The sequence below is a fragment of the Aureococcus anophagefferens genome, assembly GCF_000186865.1.
Source record: "Aureococcus anophagefferens unplaced genomic scaffold AURANscaffold_7, whole genome shotgun sequence".
NCBI classification, from domain to species: domain Eukaryota; class Pelagophyceae; order Pelagomonadales; family Pelagomonadaceae; genus Aureococcus; species Aureococcus anophagefferens.
This window is the reverse complement of record NW_008705567.1, coordinates 1,863,495-1,881,960: the sequence shown is the minus strand read 5'-3', so window position 1 is coordinate 1,881,960 and position 18,466 is coordinate 1,863,495. Positions and strand designations below refer to the sequence as shown.

At 69.6% G+C, this 18,466-nt stretch overlaps 5 protein-coding genes across 5 annotated transcripts; 4 read left to right on the top strand and 1 right to left on the bottom strand.

Annotated features, from left to right (window-relative positions):
- Positions 1 to 421: 421 nt before the first annotated feature.
- On the top strand, positions 422 to 5,983 carry AURANDRAFT_71507 (hypothetical protein; the record flags this gene model as incomplete). The annotated part of the gene is made up of 6 exons (XM_009038004.1): positions 422 to 679; positions 769 to 1,361; positions 1,573 to 1,833; positions 1,982 to 2,677; positions 4,105 to 4,573; positions 4,862 to 5,983. 6 exons carry the CDS (start codon positions 422 to 424, stop codon positions 5,981 to 5,983), a joined length of 3,399 nt encoding a protein of 1,132 aa, XP_009036252.1.
- Positions 5,984 to 6,725: 742 nt separating this feature from the next.
- Positions 6,726 to 9,773, top strand: AURANDRAFT_2559 (hypothetical protein; the record flags this gene model as incomplete). The annotated part of the gene is made up of 3 exons (XM_009037725.1): positions 6,726 to 7,038; positions 7,882 to 8,156; positions 9,444 to 9,773. Coding segments are annotated over 3 exons (918 nt in total), but the record flags the coding sequence as incomplete, so codon positions are not given.
- A 456-nt stretch (positions 9,774 to 10,229) lies between these two features.
- On the bottom strand, positions 10,230 to 12,179 carry AURANDRAFT_63673 (hypothetical protein; the record flags this gene model as incomplete). The annotated part of the gene is made up of 1 exon (XM_009037938.1): positions 10,230 to 12,179. One exon carries the CDS (start codon positions 12,177 to 12,179, stop codon positions 10,230 to 10,232), a length of 1,950 nt encoding a protein of 649 aa, XP_009036186.1.
- Positions 12,180 to 12,416: 237 nt separating this feature from the next.
- On the top strand, positions 12,417 to 13,913 carry SOC2 (general sugar transporter; the record flags this gene model as incomplete). The annotated part of the gene is made up of 1 exon (XM_009038005.1): positions 12,417 to 13,913. One exon carries the CDS (start codon positions 12,417 to 12,419, stop codon positions 13,911 to 13,913), a length of 1,497 nt encoding a protein of 498 aa, XP_009036253.1.
- A 3,127-nt stretch (positions 13,914 to 17,040) lies between these two features.
- AURANDRAFT_63671 (hypothetical protein) lies at positions 17,041 to 17,778 on the top strand (the record flags this gene model as incomplete). The annotated part of the gene is made up of 1 exon (XM_009038006.1): positions 17,041 to 17,778. The coding sequence occupies one exon, from the start codon at positions 17,041 to 17,043 to the stop codon at positions 17,776 to 17,778; it is 738 nt and encodes a 245-aa protein (XP_009036254.1).
- Positions 17,779 to 18,466: the final 688 nt, after the last annotated feature.

The following is an 18,466-nucleotide window of genomic DNA, read 5'->3' as shown; positions in this document are numbered from 1 at the left end:
CTCCGGCGCTCGGGACCACCGCAACGCCGCGGGGACGCCGCCGGGGAGCCTCGAGACCTGGCTCCTGCTGCGCTCGCTGCGCACGCTCCACCTGCGCGTCGCCGCCCAGTCCGCCACGGCCCTCGACCTCGCGACGTACCTGGAGACGCGCGGCGACCTCGGCGTCCGATCCGTGCGCTACCCGGGCAGGACAAGAGAGCGAAATTCCCAACTTCAAAGCCTCACATCTCGGCCGTATTCCACTCGTTTCGGCTGATTTTTGGACGAGCGATCATCTCTTGGAACGGTCTCGAAGCGTGGATGCTTTTTCCGGGACGCGCGCGCGCGGAACACTCACGTTGAAGCGACGTTGAATCTCTCTTGTCCTGCCCAGGTGCGCTACCCGGGCCTCGGGCCGTCCGCGGCGCTCGCGGCGCGCCAGATGGCCCACGGCGGCGGCGTGTTCGCCATCGAGTGCCGCTCGGCGACCGCGGCCCAGGCGCTGCCGGCGACGCTGCGCCTCTTCCGCGACGCGACGTCGCTCGGCGGCGTCGAGTCGCTCGCGGAGTGGCGCCGCAAGTACGACGACGACGTCTCGCCCTACCTCGTCCGCCTCTCCGTGGGCCTCGAGGACGCCGCCGACCTCAAACGCGACCTCACGGAGGCCCTCGAGACGCTCCAGGCGCCCGCGTACGACGACGTCGGCGCGTAACTTGAACGGCAAGTTGTACTCGTTGAAGGTGGCGAGGTGGGCCATCGCAGTCTGCGATGGCCGTCTTCGACCCGCAGGCGCGCCTGGCCCTGCGCGACACGCATGTCCTGTGCCTCGAGGTGCAGGAGCCCTGGGCCGCGGCGCTCGTGCGCGGCACGAAGACGATCGAGACGCGGCGCTACGCCCTGCCGGCGTGGGCGCGCGGCGTCGACGTCGTCGTGCTCGAGACGCCGCGCGGCGCCGCGAACGCGTCGTCGCTCGGCGAGTCGCCCGCCGCCGCCGCGGGCACATTGGTCGGCGTCGTCGTCTTCGGCGACTCCGTGCGCTACGGCGACGAGGCTCGGTGGCGGCAGGACGAGCCGTTCCACCGCGTCGCCGCGGGGTCGCCCTACGACTGGGACGGCGGCGAGAAGCACGGCTGGGTCGTCGCGTCCGCGCGCGCCGTCGCGCCGCTGCCGTCGCCGCCGCTCGTGCGCAAGTTCCGGAGCTTCTACGAGCCCGTCGCCGGCGCGACGCTCGACGGCCCGAGCGGCGGCGCCTTCGCCGTCGTCGCCGGCGGCCGGACCGCCGAGTTCTCGCTGGCGTCGATCCGGGGCCGGCCGTCGGTGCCCGTGCCGTCGGGCAAGCACAAGGACAAGCTCGCCGCGTCCGTGTCGGCCGTGATCAGCATGTGCCCGGACGCGTGGAAATCAACCAGTGAGCTGGGACGTCGGGGCCAAACTTCAGAACTCTCTATCTCGGCCAATTCGAAGTCGATTCGGCTGATTTTTGGACGAATCGATTGCTCTCGTCGAGTTCTCGAAGCACAGCCGAAGATCTTGCGTCGAAACTGTCACATCTGCGCACATTGAAGTCGGGTTGAAGATTTGATTTCCACACAGGTGCCCGGACGCCATGTTCGCCGCGACGCTCACATTCGGCTCGGGCGTCTTCACCGCCGCGGACAAGGTCTCGACGAAGCCCATCCCGCGCGAGGACCTCCTCAGGGGCTTCCTCTGCCACGGCGAGGCCAGCGGCGAGCCGCTCGCGAGCGGCGGGCCCCTGCGCCTCGCGCACCCGGACGGCGTCGCCGTCCAGTGCGGGCCCTGCGGCAGCGACACGCCCGCGGACCTCAAGAACGTCGTGCGCCTCGAGCTGCTGCCGTAAACAGCGGCGTGAGGTGAAGGTTGATGGAGGCTCGGTCTCTCGAGGTTCAAGGTTGAAGGCTTGTTGATGCCTAGTTGTACTGAGCTCTTGTGGCAAGCGACGCCGGCAGCGTCGTCGAGCCGCTCTCCGAGTGATGCGTTTGAGCCTCGCACGCCGCGGCATGCGCCGCGCCGGCGGCCAGTCGCTCAACCGCGCGGCCATCCTCACGACGCTCAACATCATCTTCCGGCGCCCGGGCCTCCTCGTGCCGCACGTGTCGGTGCCGCATCTCGGCGACCTCGACTTTTTGTCGCTGAAAGCGAGCGGCGTCGAGTACGTCGTCCTCGACAAGGACAACACGCTGACGGCGCCCTACGACGACGACGCGCCGCCGCACCCGCTCGTCGCGGCCGCCGCGCAGAGCGCCGTCGACATCTTCGGCGCCGAAAAGGTCGTCGTGCTGTCCAACTCCGCGGGCAGCGCCGACGACGCGGGCTTCGCCGCGGCCGAGGCCTGCGAGGCGGCGCTGGGTCTGAAGGTCGTGCGCCACCCGGCGGAGAAGAAGCCGCGGTGCCTGCCGGAGCTCCTCGCCGCGCTCGGCGCGGACGACGCGAGCCGCGTCGCCGTCGTCGGCGACCGCGTCACGACGGACGTGCTCTTCGCGAACCTCCACGGCGCGCTCTCCGTGCACACGGCGCCCCTGACGACCGAGGGCGACAACCGCGTCGCCGCGGCCTGCCGCGCCGCGGAGAACGCGGTGCTCCTGCCCGCGCTCCGGCGCCTCGGCGCGCGGCCGCCGCGCCACGACGCGCTCGCGGACCTCGTCCACACGCAGGCCGGCGTCGTGCGGAACCCGCGGTGGTAAAAGTTAGCGCTTCGCCCGCTTGAGGATGTCGCCGAGGCGGTCGAGCGCGCCGGCGGGTTTCCGTTTCGAGTTTCGCGCGGGCGGCGGCGGCGTCGGGCTCCGGCGCGACGGCGCCACGGCCTCGGCACGGCGCAGGGGCTCGAGGCCCGCGGCCGCGCGGCTGCGCGCGCTCAGCGCGAAGTCGGGCATGGCCGGCCGCGGCGCGCGCTTCGCGCGGGGCGCCTGCGGCCGCGGCGCCTTCGGCGCCGCGGCGAGCCGCGTCACCACGAGCGTCGGCGCGCCGCCGGCCGTGCGCACGGTGTAGGCCAGGTCGTGGCCGTACCTCGCGTCGATCTCGTCCATGACGTGGCGCCGGCCGCGCCAGCCGTCGTCGCAGCGAAGCTCGAGGTCGCCGTCGTCGCCGGCCGCCCAGTCCCGCAGCCTCACGCAGTCGCCGCAGCCGCAGTCGCCGCTCCGGGCCGCGCGCCGCGGCACGCGCGCGTCGAAGGCGCGCATGGGCGCCGCCTCCGCCGCCGCGCCGCGCCGCGCGGTCCGCGCGGCGACGCGCCTCGCGTCCCAGGCCGCGCCTTTCGTCGCCAGCTCGTGGTCGCCGCGCCACGCGTCGCAGTCGCGCGCGCTGACGTCGCAGACGTAGCAGAAGCACTTGCGGCAGCCGCCCTCGGCGCAGTCGAAGGAGAAGTGGGGGAGCACCGTGGCGTTGCTGCTGCCGACGAACTGGACCTCGTCCTCGTCATTGTCGGCGTCCTGGACGGGCTCGATGGCGCGGCCCAGCCGGAACGCGGCGCAGGGGTCCAAGGACTCGGCGAGCACGCGCTCGGCGACGCGCTCCGTCTCCGCGAAGTCGGAGAGGTCGGTCATTGATCCGTGATCAGGGCAGGGCGTCCATCACACTCCTGCTTCACCACTCCTTCAACCGCCGTTCAACTTGCCTTCGAACCTCCACGTTAGTCCGCCGCCCCGATGGAGCGGAAGTGCTCGCGCATGATGGCGTTGAGGGCGTAGATCTCGGCCCGCCGCCGCTCCTTGGCGCGGAGCTCCATCTCGCGGCGCATGGACACCTCGCGCTTCTTCGCCTCGAGGGCCTGGGCGAGGGCCTCGCGGTTCGCGACCTGGATTTTCTGGTTCTCGACGGCGCGCTTCGCCGCCTCGGCGCGCACGGCCTCGATGTCCAGGTGCGCGTAGCGCGCGCGGCGCTTTCGGTCCTCGGCGTCGCGCGCGCCGCTCGCGCGCGCGAGGCGCCGCCGGTGCTCGGCGATGCGCTCGACGGCGCGCGCGCGCTCGCGCTCGACGTCGACGCGCACGGCCGTCGCCCGCGACGACGCCGATCCGTCGCCGGCGCCGCGCGTCGCGAGCGCGAAGGTCTTCGACCAGAGCTTCGCGCCGGTCGCGCGCCCGGCGCGCCGCCCCGGGGGCTCCTCGCCAGGGGCGGCGCGCTCAGGGGCACGGGCGGCAGGGGCCGCCCGCCGCCGGGGCTCGCGGTCCGCGGCGCGCCGCCGCCGCCGCCGCCGCGCGGCCGCCCGTCGGGCGTCGGGCTCGCGGGCAGCAGCGGCGTCGCCGACGACGCCGACCCGCTCCGCGCGGGCAGGGTCTGGCTCGCGCCGCCGAGCTTGAGGAGCCGGCTCCGCGGCGGCTCGGAGCTCGCGCGCCGCATCGCGGGCGCGCGCGCCGCGGGCGACGCGGACGCCGCGCCCGGCGACGGCGCGAGCTGGGACCGCGGCGACGGCGGCGGCCGGGCCAGCTGGCGCGGCCGGGGGGCGGCGGCGTTCGCGGCGAGGCGCCGGAGCGCCTTGGACGACGGCTTGGACGCCACGGGCCGGAGCCGCTTCGACTCGACGACCATCGACGGCGCGCCGCTCGTGCCCATGGCGCAGATCGGCGCGCCGATGATCATCGTCGGTTGGCGGGCGGCCGCCGACGAAACAGGCGCCCGCGACGACGACCGGACGCTGCCCGTGCCAGCACCAGAGCGGCTGGGCAGCCCCTCTAACCCCAAGAAAACGGCAAGGCATCATGGTGAAGGTGCATCGTGAAGGTGCCGTTTTGGCTCGAGGTGTGGGCGCAAATAACTCTCGGGCGCCGCGGCTGCGTGCGGCCGCGCAACCTCGGCGCCGCGTCGCGGCCAGCGGCCTCGCGCAGCGATGGCGAGCCTCTTCAACTTCGCGACGCCGGTCCCCGCGGAGGAGCCGTCGCCGGCGCGGTCGCCGGAAACGACCCTGGGCCCCGTGCGCGCCGTCGAGGAGGAGATGATCGTCGCGGCGCAGGAGGAGGACGGCGGCCGCCCCGTCGTCGCCGACGGCGACTTCGAGCGGTTGAGCGTGCTCGGCGTGGGCTCCTTTGGCAAGGTCGTCCTCGCGCGGCACAAGGCCACGGGCGCGCGCTACGCGCTGAAATTGATCGCGCTGAGCCGCCTGACGCTGCGGAAGCAGCTCGAGCGGACGCAGCTCGAGCGCGACGTGCTCGCGGGCCTCGAGCACGCCTTCATCGTCAAGCTCCACTTCGCCTACCGCGTGCCGGGCCACGTCGTCTTGGTGTTCGAGTACTGCGCGGGCGGCGAATTATTTCACCACCTCTGCGCGAAGCGGGTCCTGGGCGCCAAGGCCGTCGCGTTCTACGTCGCGGAGCTCGCGCTCGCGCTGCAGTGCGCCCACGACCACGGCGTCGTCTACCGGGACGTCAAGCCCGAGAACTGCTTCCTCGACGCGCGCGGCCACCTGAAGCTCGGCGACTTTGGCCTCGCGAAGACGGGCGTCTTCCACGCGACGACGGGCGCGCACTCCATCTGCGGCACGCCCGAGTACATGGCGCCGGACGTCATCGCGCGGAAGCCGTCGGGCTACGGCTCCGCGGTCGACTGGTGGGGCCTGGGCATCTGCGCCTACGAGCTCCTCACGGGGCTGCCGCCCTGGTACACGGCGGACCGGCGCGAGCTCTTCGACCGCATCCGCCTCGCGCCGCTGCGCCTGCCGCCCCACGTGCCGCCGGACGCCGGCGCGGCCGTCGCGGGGCTCCTGCGGCGCCACCCGCTCCGGCGGCTCTGCGTCGCGGACGGCGCGGACGCGCTCCGGCGCCTCGACTTCTTCAAACACCTCGACTTCGACGCGCTGGCCCTCGGCGCGGGGCAGCCGCCTATCCGCCCCTGCGCGAACCTCAAGCGCGCGGCGGAATTCTCGAACTTCGACGCGCGCTTCACGGCGCTGCCCGTCGAGACGCCGCCCGACGACGCCAAGTCGCCGGACAGCCCCGCGGGCTACGCGGGCGGGCTCGACGCGTTCAAGGACGACTGGGTCTTCGCGCGGTCCTAAGATTGGTGGGTGTTACGACGTCTCGGGCCGTCGTATTCGTGGGAGCGCGCGCCGCCGCCGCGCAAGCTGGTGATTTTGAGCGATTTTGCCAGGATTGATCGAGTGCTGTACAGCCGTAGTCGACCTTGTGGCGACGCCCCCGCACAAGGACGCGCCCCGAGTCATGTCGTGGCAGGAGAAGAAGTTGGAGTATGAGACTCGCATGGCCCGAGCGAGGGGCAAAAAACTCGACACCCTAAAGACCTGCACGATCTGCGGCGCCGACAAGGCCAAGGCTTGTCTAGGTTGCGGCACGACGGCATACTGTTCGACGGACTGCCAACGCATCGACTGGCGCGACCGGGGGCACCGGAAGGTCTGCAAGAAGATCCAGGCCGAGGCCGAGGCGCCGACGCCCCCGCCGTCGCCGCCGCGGGACGTGTTCTACGGCCCCGCGCCTCGGTCGCACGCCGACGAGGTCCGCGCGCGCATCGCGGCGGAACACGAGGCCGCTCGTGCCCGGCGCGAGGCGAACCCGGAGCGGGAGCCGCTCTCGGCGCGGTACGGGTCGCGGTGCCCGATCTGCCTCGAGGAGTGGGACGTGAATGCGAGGACGGACGTGTTTCGCGTCTGTTGCTGCCGAAAGGTCTGCCGATCGTGCAATAAAAAGATCGAAACCGCGTGTCCCGTCTGTCGCATACCGCGCGCAGAAGACCATGCGGAACACCTCGCACGTCTTCGCCGCCATGTGGAGAACGAGGTGCCGGAAGCGATTACGTGTTTGGGAACTGCGTACCGCGAAGGTTGGTACGGCCTCGTGAAGTCGGAGAAGAAGGCCGCGAAAATTTTCAAGCGCGCCGTGGAGCTCGGGGAAGTGGACGCGATGACCAACCTTGGGGCCGCGTACTATAACGGGGAAGGCGTCAAGCAGGACTGGAAAAAGGCGAAGCGGCTGCATCGAATGGCCGCAGACCGCGGTTGCGCAACGGGACAGTGCAACGTCGGTGAAATTTGCGAGGTCAAAGAAGGGGACATCAGCGAAGCGCGAAAATGGTACGCGCTTTCGGCCGCCCAGGGTTTCAAGCACGCCTTCTCCGCTCTCGCGCGCCTCGACGCCGTGCCGCCGACGACGGCCTCGACATAGCCCACATAGCATCCCCCAGTCTATAGAACGAAAGATAGGCAGGCCGAGTGGCATTTTTTGTTGCGACGTCTCCCAAGGGCCGCCACGAGTGTTCGGCCTCGGTACCCCGACGGGTCCCGACGAGTCGGCGATCACGACATTTAGTTGCGATTCAAGTTTGAGCGATTTTGCCAGCGAGTCGACCCATCAGTAGTCGACTTTGTGGCGACGCCCCCGCGCAAGGACGCGCCCCGAGTCATGTCGTGGCAGGAGAAGAAGTTGGAGTATGAGAATCGCATGGCCCGAGCGAGGGGCAAAAAACTCGACACTCTCAAGACCTGCACGATCTGCGGCGCCGACAAGGCCAAGGCTTGTCTAGGTTGCGGCACGACGGCCTACTGTTCGACGGACTGCCAACGCATCGACTGGCGCGACCGGGGCCACCGAAAGGTCTGCAAGAAGATCCAGGCCGAGGCCGAGGCGCCGACGCCCCCGCCGTCGCCGCCGCGGGACGTGTTCTACGGCCCCGCGCCTCGGTCGCGCGCCGACGAGGTCCGCGCGCGCATCGCGGCGGAGCACGAGGCCGCTCGTGCCCGGCGCGAGGCGGACCCGGAGCGGGAGCCGCTGTCGGCGCGGTTTGGGTCGCGGTGCCCGATCTGCATGGAGGAGTGGGACGTGAATGCTCCGGGCGTGCATCGCGTCTGCTGCTGCCGAAAGGTCTGCAAGTCGTGCGAGGATAAGATCGAAACCGCGTGTCCCCTCTGTCGTATACCGTGCGCGAAGACCCATGCGGAAGAACTCGCGCGGCTTCGCCGCCATGTGGAGAACGAGGTGCCGGAAGCAATTTCGTTTTTGGGATGTGCGTACCGCCGCGGTTACTTCGGCCTCGTGAAATCCGATAAGAAAGCCGCGAAGATTTGGAAGCGCGCCGTGGAGCTCGGGGACGTGGAGGCGATGGTACAACTTGGGGCCGCGTACTATTTAGGGCGAGGCGTCAAATTGGACTGGAAAAAGGCGAAGCGGCTGCATCGAATGGCCGCAGACCGCGGTTCCGCAGTTGGACAGAAAAACGTCGGTGAAATTTGCGAGGTCAAAGAAGGGGACATCAGCGAAGCGCGAAAATGGTACGCCCTTTCGGCCGCCCAGGGCTACAAGAATGCCATCTCCGCTCTCGCGCGCCTCGGCGCCGTGCCGCCGACGGCCTCGACACAGCCCACATAGCATCCCCAGGGTAGAGAACGAAAGATAGGCAGACCGAGTGGTATTTTTTGTTGCGACGTCTCCCAAGGGCCGTCACGAGTGTTCGGCCTCGGTACCCCGACGGGTCCTCGACGAGTCGGCGATCACGAGGTCACGACATTAAGTTCTCGATTTGAGCGATTTTGCTTAGCCGCGGCGCAGGGAAGAACCGAAGGGGGAGAGAACAGCGAAGGGGGGCGTAGGGAAGCGTCACGGGAGGACACGACTAGGGCGGAGGCGTACGCGAGCACGGCGACGAAGAGGGCACGACGACGTAGGGCGGCTACGATTTTGCCTTGACGCGTCTCTAAACGTAGGGGGCCCGGGGAGGAACCGCGGGAGTCGGAGTTTTCAGAGGCTCGGCCTCAGGCTCAGCCGGAGCTTTCCTGGAGCCCCGGGAAGAGGCAGCCGAGGGAGAGTTTGGGTTGGATGGTCTTCACGCAGTTCCAGAAGTCGAGGACCTACGATTTTGCCATTGCGAGTCTTTCGACCCGATCGAGTGTAGTCGACTTTGTGGCGACGCCCCCGCGCAAGGACGCGCCCCGAGTCATGTCGTGGCAGGAGAAGAAGTTGGAGTATGAGAATCGCATGGCCCGAGCGAAGGGCAAAAAACTCGACACCCTAATGACCTGCACGATCTGCGGCGCCGACAAGGCCAAGGCTTGTCTAGGTTGCGGCACGACGGCCTACTGTTCGACGGACTGCCAACGCATCGACTGGCGCGACCGGGGCCACCGAAAGGTGTGCAAGAAGATCCAGGCCGAGGCCGAGGCGCCGACGCCCCCGCCGTCGCCGCCGCGGGACGTGTTCTACGGCCCCGCGCCTCGGTCGCACGCCGACGAGGTCCGCGCGCGCATCGCGGCGGAGCACGAGGCCGCTCGTGCCCGGCGCGAGGCGGACCCGGAGCGGGAGCCGCTGTCGGCGCGGTTTGGGTCGCGGTGCCCGATCTGCATGGAGGAGTGGGACGTGAATGCGAATAACGCGATTCGCGTCTGTTGCTGCCGGAGGGTCTGCGAATCGTGCGAGGCCAAGATCGGCCTCGACGCGTGTCCCCTCTGTCGTGTACCACCCGCAGAAAACGATGCGGAAGACCTCGCGCGTCTTCGGCGCCATGTGGAGAACGAGGTGCCGGAAGCGATTGCGTTTTTGGGAAGGGCGTACCGCCACGGTGACTTCGGCCTTGTGAAATCCGATAAGAAAGCCGCAAAGATTTTCAAGCGCGCCGTGGAGCTCGGGGACGTGGACGCGATGGTGAGCCTTGGGGCCGCGTACTATCTAGGGCAAGGCGTCAAGCTGGACTGGAAAAAGGCGAAGCGGCTGCATCGAATGGCCGCAAACCGCGGTTCCGCAATGGCACAGTGCAACGTCGGTGAAATTTGCGAGGTTAAAGAAGGGGACATCAGCGAAGCACGAAAATGGTACGCCCTTTCGGCCGCCCAGGGCTTCAAGCACGCCTTCTCCGCTCTCGCGCGCCTCGACGCCGCGCCGCCGACGGCCTCGACACAGCCCACATAGCATCCCCACCAATAGAGAACGGAAGGTAGGCAGACCGAGTGGTATATTCGGGACGTCGGACCCTCTCAAGCAGGCAGGCCGCGTGGTCGCGGGGGGACTCGTCTTGTTCCGGCGTTTTGTCTTTTGGGGGTGCGAGCGAAGCGGTGAGAGGCGGGCGAACGGAATGCGTGTGGTCGTCGTTCGTCCGTGTGGCTTCTAGCGCGCGCGAGTCGTGTGTTTCCCGGCAAGGCGCCGTCGTCCCCGCCAATCCTCGTTCCCGTTTCCGGACTTGAGGGATCGGGCGGTGGAGTCATGTGCGCGGCCTTGCGGGTTCTTGGGGGCGACGAGGTCGTCGTCGCCGTCGGCGGCGGCGCGGGCCCGGGTGAAGGGCCCGGCCGCCGCTTGAGGCCCTCAGGCCTCGGCGGCCGGCGGCGCGCCGCCGGACGTCGGCTCGTCGTCCGCGGCGCGGCCGCCGACGGCGAGGCTCATCTCCTCGGCCGCCGACGGCGGGTTCGGCGGCTTGACCATCTCGACGTCGTCCTCGGACGGCTCGTCGGCGACGAGCAACGCCTTCTGCGCGGGCTCGAACTCGTCGCCCTCGTCGACGAACCAGCACCAGTCGAACGTGAACAGGAACCACGCGCCGAGGGAGATGCAGGCGCCCAGGATGTTGATGCCGAGGTAGGTGCGGTAGACGCCCTCGCCGACGTTGAGGTAGGAGAAGTCGATGTTCTTCGCGATGCCCGGGTACTTCAGCTCCTTGTGCTTGTCCTTGGCCGTCGAGAGCCGGAAGCAGATGCCGAGCGCCGCGCAGGTGAGCACGGGCACGAGGAAGGCGAGGGGGCGCGTGCCCTTCCACTCGAGCTGCTTCGGGAGGAGCGCGAGCATGTAGATGGGCGCGCCGAGGCCCATGACGATCGTGCCCGCGACCGTCGTCGCGTCGAGCTCCGCGGGGTTGTCGAGGAGGGGCAGCGTGCCGACGACGGCGACGAGCACCATGGCCGCGCGGCCGATGTTCACGTGGTCCTTGGTCGCGTCGGCGAGGGGCATGGGCTTGCCCGTCGTGAGGAAGCCGTGGACGTCGGGCCCGACCAATTTCGCGACGGACGTGAACGTCGAGTCGAGCGTCGAGATGCCCGACGTGACCATGATGATGTTGATGAAGGAGAAGAGCACGGTGCCCAGCGTCTGGGCGACGGCGTGGGGCGCGCCGGCCGTGACCTGGGCGACGTCCGCGCCGCGGAGGTCGCTGGAGTCGCAGTAGCCCGCGGACACGCACTTGCCGAGCATGGAGCCGTGGACGCCGATGATGGAGAAGAGCGTGATGAACCAGGCGGCGGCGAAGCCGCCGACCGTGAAGCAGCGCGCCATGGTCTTGGGGTCCGCGAGGAAGCAGCGGTCCGTGAGCACGGGGTCGAAGAACGCGTAGGAGAAGCCGCCCTGCACGGCGCCGAGCGCGAACATGTCCATGCCGCCCTTGAGCGACAGCGGGCTCAGCTCCGGCTTGGGCACCCACTGGAAGAGGCCCCAGTGGCTGTAGGACTTGGCGAACTTGCGCAGGTCGTCGTTGCTCGCCCGCTCGTACTGGATCGCGACGAGGACGACGGCGAGCGTGACGACGGCGAGGAAGGCCTGGGCCGAGTCCGACAGCAGCGACGAGCGCATGCCCCCGGCGAAGACGTAGCAGAGGGGCAGGGCCGTCGCGATGATCGCCGCGGCCCACCAGGGGTCCGACGCGTCGACCGTCTCCGTCGTGCCGTCGTCGAGCTTGTAGTTCTTCGTCTCGCGGCCGTAGAAATCCGCGATGACGCGCGAGTTCGACCAGACCTCGTTGTAGAGGCGGTAGAGCACGCAGCAGGCGAAGACGAGCACGGCGCAGGTGCCGTACTTGGCGTGGATGGCGCCGGGCAGCGACTTGTAGCCCTTGCGGCGGAGCTGGTAGCACGCGACGGCCGCGGACGGGAAGGCGAGGTACCAGGCGGCGTAGCCGAAGCCGCCGCAGATGCCGTAGGAGCCGCCCTTCTTCGACGCGTTCGTGATGGACTTGGCGAAGATCCAGGAGATGAACGCGGACGAGCCGACGAGCGCGCTCGACTGCGTGTCCGTCGCGTCGTCCGCGATGCCGCCCCGGAAGAAGAGCTTGCTGTCCATGGTGATGGGCGTGAGGCCGCAGAGGATGAGGAAGTAGAGCGACAGCCAGTGCCACTGGAGCTCCTCGCGGCGGCTGCTCGTGTCGATGCCGAAGACGATGACGAGCTCGAAGACGACGAAGAGCAGCGCCACGACGACGAACTGGGGGCTCTTCACCTGCTTGAGCATCTCGTCCTTGAGCTCCGCCTTGGCGGACTTCTCGTCGCTCATCCTCACGTGTTCGATGCGGAACGGCGACAGCTGCGGCGATTGGCTGTGTTGATCGCGCGGGCGGCCTTCCACAAAATCTGGACGCACGCGTCTTCTAGGCAAACATCGCATCCTTGAAGTTAGCTCTTTGTGTTGCAGGCCATCATCGGCCATGCATGCTGATTGGCGACTGCCACAAGCTCCTGAGGTCTTGTTGCGCAGAGCCTGACTCCATCGACAGTCCGAAGACACACGCTCATGGGCGGCTACGACCGGCTCGCCGTCGCGCGCATCTTCTTCTTCCCGGCCCTCGGCGGCCTGCTCTTCGGCTACGACATCGGCGCCACGTCCTACGTGCTCACGCAGCTCCAGTCCGCCAAGTTCAGCGGCGTGTCCTGGTACGACCTCGTCGCCCGGTCGTCGGCGCTCCAGGGCCTCGTGACGTCCGGGGGCGTCGGCGGCGCCTTCGTCGGCGCGTCGATCGTCTTCAAGGTCGCCGACGACCTCGGGCGGCGCCGCGAGCTGCTGCTGGGCGCGGCGCTCTACGTCCTCGGCGCCGCGTGCGAGTTCCTCGGCGGCGGCGTCGGGCCCTACGAGTCCGGCGCGGGCGACGGCCTCTTCCTCCTCGTTTTAGGCCGCTTCGTCTACGGCGTGGGCTGCGGCTTCGTCATGCACGGCGCGCCGAGCTACATCGCGGAGATGTCGCCCGCGGCGATCCGCGGCACGCTCGTGTCGCTCAAGGAGGCGGCCATCGTCGTCGGCATCTGCCTCGGCTACGGCCTCGGCTTCGCGCTGCGGGAGACGGCCGGCGGCTGGCGCTACACCTACGCGGCGTCCATACCCCTCGCGCTGCTCCTCTACTGGGGCGCCTATTGCCTGCCGCCGTCGGCGCGCTGGCTGTCCTTGAAGGGCGACGCGGCGGGCGCGCGCGCGTCGCTGACCTTCGTCTACCCGAACGACGACGCGCTCCTGGAGGCGGCCGTCGCGGAGCTCGACGACGGCGGCGGCGGCGGCGACGACGGCGCGCGCGGCGAGCCCCGGTCGCTGCTGGACGCCAAGTACCGGCGCGCGCTGACGGCGGGCCTGGGCGTCGTGCTGCTGCAGCAGCTCACGGGCCAGCCCTCCGTGCTCTACTACGCGTCGACGATCTTCGACGCCGCGGGCATCGGCACGGTAGCGACGGTCTTCGTGGGCGTCTTCAAGCTCTTCGCGACGCTGTTCGCGGTCGTCACCGTGGACCGGCGCGGCCGGCGCGAGCTGCTCTTCGTCGGCGTGGGCTCCATGTTTCTGGCGCTCGCGGCGCTGGCCCTCGCGTTCTACGACTTCGACCCGTCGGGCGGCTTCTCGGCGCAGAAGGGCGCCATCGTCGGCCTCATCTTCGTCTACATCGCGGGCTACCAGGTCGGCTTCGGCCCCATCGCCTGGCTGCTCATCTCCGAGGTGTTCCCCCTCGAGGTCCGCGGCCAGGCCGTCGCGCTCGCCGTCCAGGCGAACTTCGCGAGCAACATGCTCGTGTCCTTCCTGTTCCCCGTGGCGCAGACGGGGCTCAAGGCCCTCCTCGGGAGCACGTGGTACCTCACGGTCCTCTTCGGCATCTTCGCCGTGCTCGACCTCTACGCGCTCCACTTCATCAACCGCAACGTGCCCGAGACCAAGGGCATGACCCTCGAGGAGATCGAGCGGTTCCTCGCGGGCTCGAAGCCCAATTCGCGCGGCGCGGACCTGTCCTCCGTCGAGAGCCCCCTCATCAACTAATTTTGGAACTCGAAACCGACCTGCCATTCGCGCTTCAAGGTGCGATGTTGTAGTGGGTTGCTGTTTTGATTGAACTTCTTTCTCGAGCGCCCGCATGAGGAGAGAGCACTGATTGCCACTGCTGCCAATGACTCGCTGCGCCGCGCTGCTCGCGCTCGCCGCGCGCTGCGCCGCGCTCAGCTCCGAAGGCTTCGCCATCTCGGAGGGCGCCAAGCTCTGGTACGGCTGGTCCAAAGCGCCGACGGCCCAGCCGCCGCTCGTCGTCTGCCACGGCGGTCCCCAGGTGCCCAGCGACTACCTCTTCCCATTGGAAGCCCTGGACCGGCCGGTGCTCTTCTGGGACCAGCTGGGCTGCGGCCGCAGCGACCGGCCCGAAGCCGGCGACCAGCGCTACGGCTGCGTCGGCGCGGTCCACGACCTGCGCAACGTATTGAAGGCCAACGACTTGGACGACTACCACCTCTACGGCCAGTCCTGGGGCGGCCTGCTCGCCTTCCTCCACTGCGTCGCCGACGGCGCGCCGCGGTCGCTGACGCTGTCGAACGCGCCGGCGTCCGTGCCCGTCGTCGAGGCCGAGGCGGCGCGGCTCGCGGAGGCCTGCGGCGGCGTCGAGGCGTTCCTGGACACCCACAACTACCGCGGCGGCGCCGCCGGCCGGGAGCACATCGACGCGGCCTACGCGCGCGCGGGCGACGCGTGGCGCGGCACCGCGGCGATCCGGGGCCTCGAGGCGAAGACGTTCTCGGCCGTGCGGTGCCCGACGTACGTGCTCCGCGGCGAGCACGACTTCGTCACCGAACCCTGCGTCGACCCCTGGCGTAATATCGCCGACGTCCGCGTCGACGAGCTCCCGGGCCGGTCGCACCACGCGCTCCTCGAGGACGGCGACGACTACGTCGCGCGGCTCGCCGCGTTCCTCGACGCGCATGAGTAAGCTTCGTATGGACATTAAAGTATGTGCAGGGTATGTGCATGTCCGATGGGTCGTCGCGCTTCTAGTTTTTGGCGTCCGCGGCCGGGACGTCGAGGGCCGCGACCTTGGCCGTCTTCAGCTCCGCGGCCGTCGGCGCGAGCGCGTCGACGAGGGCGCCCGCGCCGTGGAGCCCCGCGACGGCGCGCAGGTCGTAGCCCGTCGCCGCGTAGGCCGCCGCCGCCGCGGCGCCGCTGAGCACCGCGGAGCCGACGGCGCCGTCGGCCTTGCGCTCCCGCGACGCGTCGTCGATCTCGACCTCGACGGACGACGTGTCGTGGAAGTGGAGCAGCCAGGAGTCGGCGACGCGCTCGAAGGCGTCGGCCTCGCGGACCGCGCGCTCCGCGGATTGGAAGGCGACCTTGACGACGGCCGGGCCGTCGCGCGCCGGGTCGAGGCTCTCCGCGCGCTCCTCGAGCTTGCGCACGCGCAGCTGGTCCGTCTCGAGCTCGTTCGCGATGGCGTTGAGTTCGTCGCGGTCCGTCGCCGGCGCGCGCACCCAGTTCCACGTCGCGGCCTCGCCTACCAAGCACGACGGTGACGATTTCTCGTTGTTTTCCCACCCCGAATCTCTCAAAGGTCGTCACGGCCACGGGACGCTGGGCCTCGCCGAGCCCCGAGAGCGCGCCGACGGCGAGGATGGAGCCCGCGACGCCCGCGGCCGCGGCGGACGCGCCGAAGTCGCCGATGACGCCGTCGAGCCCCGCCATCGCGAAGAGGTCGTACTCGAGCTTCTGCTGCGCGTACTGGTGGAGGAAGGCCGCCCGCGGTAACGCCGACGCGGCGACGAGCGCGGCGGCGACGAGGCGGTAGGGCAGGCCCAGCTCCGCGCGCGTCGCCGCGGACGCCGGCGCGACGGCGCCGAACGCGTCGTCGGCGATCGCTCTTTCGGCGGCGCCGACGGCCAGGGACCCGGACGAGCCCGCCCAGGCCGCCTTCTGGAGCCAGGCGGCGACGAGGAAGACGCCCGCGGAGGCGCCGAGCGCGAGCCGCGCCTCGTCCGTCGCGGGGAGCAGCGCGGACGTCGGCTCGACGAAGGCGTCGCCGAGCACGGGCGTCGATTCGGCCCAGGCGTCCCAGACCTTGGTCTGGAGGGCGAGCCAGATGAGCGGGAACGCGGGCTCGCGCGCCCAGCGCAGCGCGCCGCCCCAGACGTTCTCGGGCGCCTCCATGAGCGTCTGCGTGAGCAGAAAGTCCAAGCGGTTCACCGCGGCCATGTCCCAGTCCTCGACGGCCGACACCTTCAACGTGCGCTTCCGCGAGAGGATCTCCACCGTGCGCGCCGTGCGGCGCGCGGCGCCGCGGCTCCAGCGGCCCGTGTCCGCGTCGTACGCGAAGCCGAGGCGCCGGAGCGGTTCCTGGCTGGCTAAACTCTCCGACGCCGCGCGGTCCTCGACGGCCGGCGGCGGCTTGCGGGCGAACTTGGCCTTGCGGCGGAAGGGCTCGACGAGCACCTGCTCGTCGTCGAACTCCGCGGCGGCGGCCGTGAACCACAGCTCCTCCGTGTACGCGTCGACGTCGTCGCTCCGGCCGAACCGCGGCTCGTCGGGCGACGGGCCGCGGCGCTTCGCGCCGTGGGTCCACGTGCGCTTCTCCGCGTCGTAGGCGTAGCCCAGGGCCTCCATCTTCGCGACCTGGTCCTCGTCGAGCTGGGCCGGCGCGCGCATGCGGTCCGCCGCCGCCGCGCGGAGCCGCGCCGCCGTCGCCTTCCGCTCCGCGTCCTCCTTCAAAGCGCCGGCGTCGACGGTCGGCAGGGCGCTCTTGAACTGCTTGGCGGCGTTGCCCAGGAAGTCCTTGACCTCTTTCGTCTGCGAGGGGGGGAGTGGGTGAGTTTGTGTGCGCGCGCAGCGGCCAACGGTTGTTTTGCCAGCTGGCGCATAAAATTCGAACGCTGGCGCGGACCTGCTGCGGCGTGGGCGGCTTGAACGCGCACGCGGCGCTCGCGAGGAGTGGTATGGCCAGTGAGCAGCGCATTCTGCAATTCTTCGGCAGTACACTAAGCAGATGGACGCGACCGGCGCAGCCGATTTTGGAGCCGCCGCTCGAAGTTTGCAACGCCTCAACTGCCTCGACGTTGGACGTATGATGAACCGGTAGCAGCCCGCTCACTAATGGTGCACGACGGCCTTCATCTCTGAGTATTGAAAGGCACAAACCATGGCGTTCAATGCCGCTGTCATCTCGGAGCGCCGACCCACGTCCCAGCGCGACCGGGCCCTCGAGGAGCTGGATGCGCTCCTCAAGGGCCCGAAGGACCGCGACGGCGCTTTGACACATCTCAAGGAGGTCACGAACAGCTTCATCGAAAAGGCCGCGAAGAAGGCGGGCTGCCGCGCGGCGCTCGCGCCGCCGTCGCCGACGCCGGGCTACGTGGCGCCCCCCGCCGCCGCGCCGTCGCCGCCGCCGCGGCCGCCGGCGCCGGTGATCCCGTCGACGCGCGAGCTGCTCGCGGGCGCGGACGCGAAGGAGCGGCTCCGCCGCGTGCGCGCGCTCCGGGAAGCGCGGGAGGCCACCGCCGGCGGCGGGCGACCGACCCCGAAGCGCGCGCCGTCGCCGGAGCCGCCGGCGTACCCCGCGGCCGAGTACTCGGAGAGCGCGTCCGCCTTCTCCGCGGACTCGGACGACGACGACTCGAGCGCCTCGGAGCTCGCCTCGGACGGCCGGGACGGCGCGCTCCGGGCCGTCTTCCGCCGGTCCCGGGGCCCGCGGAACACGGGGGACCCCTTCGCCGGCGCCGTCGCCGCCGCCCTCGAGGCCGACGCCGCCGCAACGGACGCGTGGGGCCCGCGCGCCGTCGCGCTCGCGTCCGGCTTCCTCAAGACGCTCGGCGAGGACCGGTGCGACTACGACACGCTCCGCGAGATCGTCGAGAAGAGCGCCGGGGCGGCGCGGTAAGAGTTTAGGGCTCCCGGCGGAAGTGTGGGTGGGGGCGCGCGCGCGTGGTGGGGAGCTCCGCCGTCCTCTTGGGGGGGAGGGGGGGCGCGCATCGCCTCGCTGGGGGAGGCCGTCTTCTTGGCCGCCGCTTTTACCGCGGGGCGGCCAGGCCCGTCTCTTTTGCTTTTGCTTAGGCCATCTCGGTCCCCGTCGGGCCTTCGAGGTCAGCGCCCTTCTCCACGAGCGCAGGTGCCTTGAACGCAGCGCCGCACATGCCGATGCCCATGACGACGGTAGAGACGCCGACGAAGAACTCTAGACCGCATCCGGCCGTGCAAGGTTTGTTTTCCTCCATGTGGTGTGCTGCGAGAGAATCATCATCATCGACGGTCTGTTTGTTCTTCCAGTAGGCCGCTCCCGCAACACCAAAGATGCCCAAGACTCCCAGCAAACAGCCGCCTGCAATTTCGACGCCTTTGACGCGCTTCCCCGTGAAACCGAGAAAGAAATAGAAACCGGCGAGGAAGAATAAGAACAAGGTCTGAAGAATTGTCGACGCGCGATTGACGTGAAAATATCTAAGTGAGGAGAATGCAATGGAAATGCTGACTCATCCGTTCAATTGAACTTCAACATCGCGCACCGAGCGTAGCGAGGAGGAGCGGAGCGACCCCGAGGAGCGAAGCGACGAGGAGTGTGATAGGGAAAA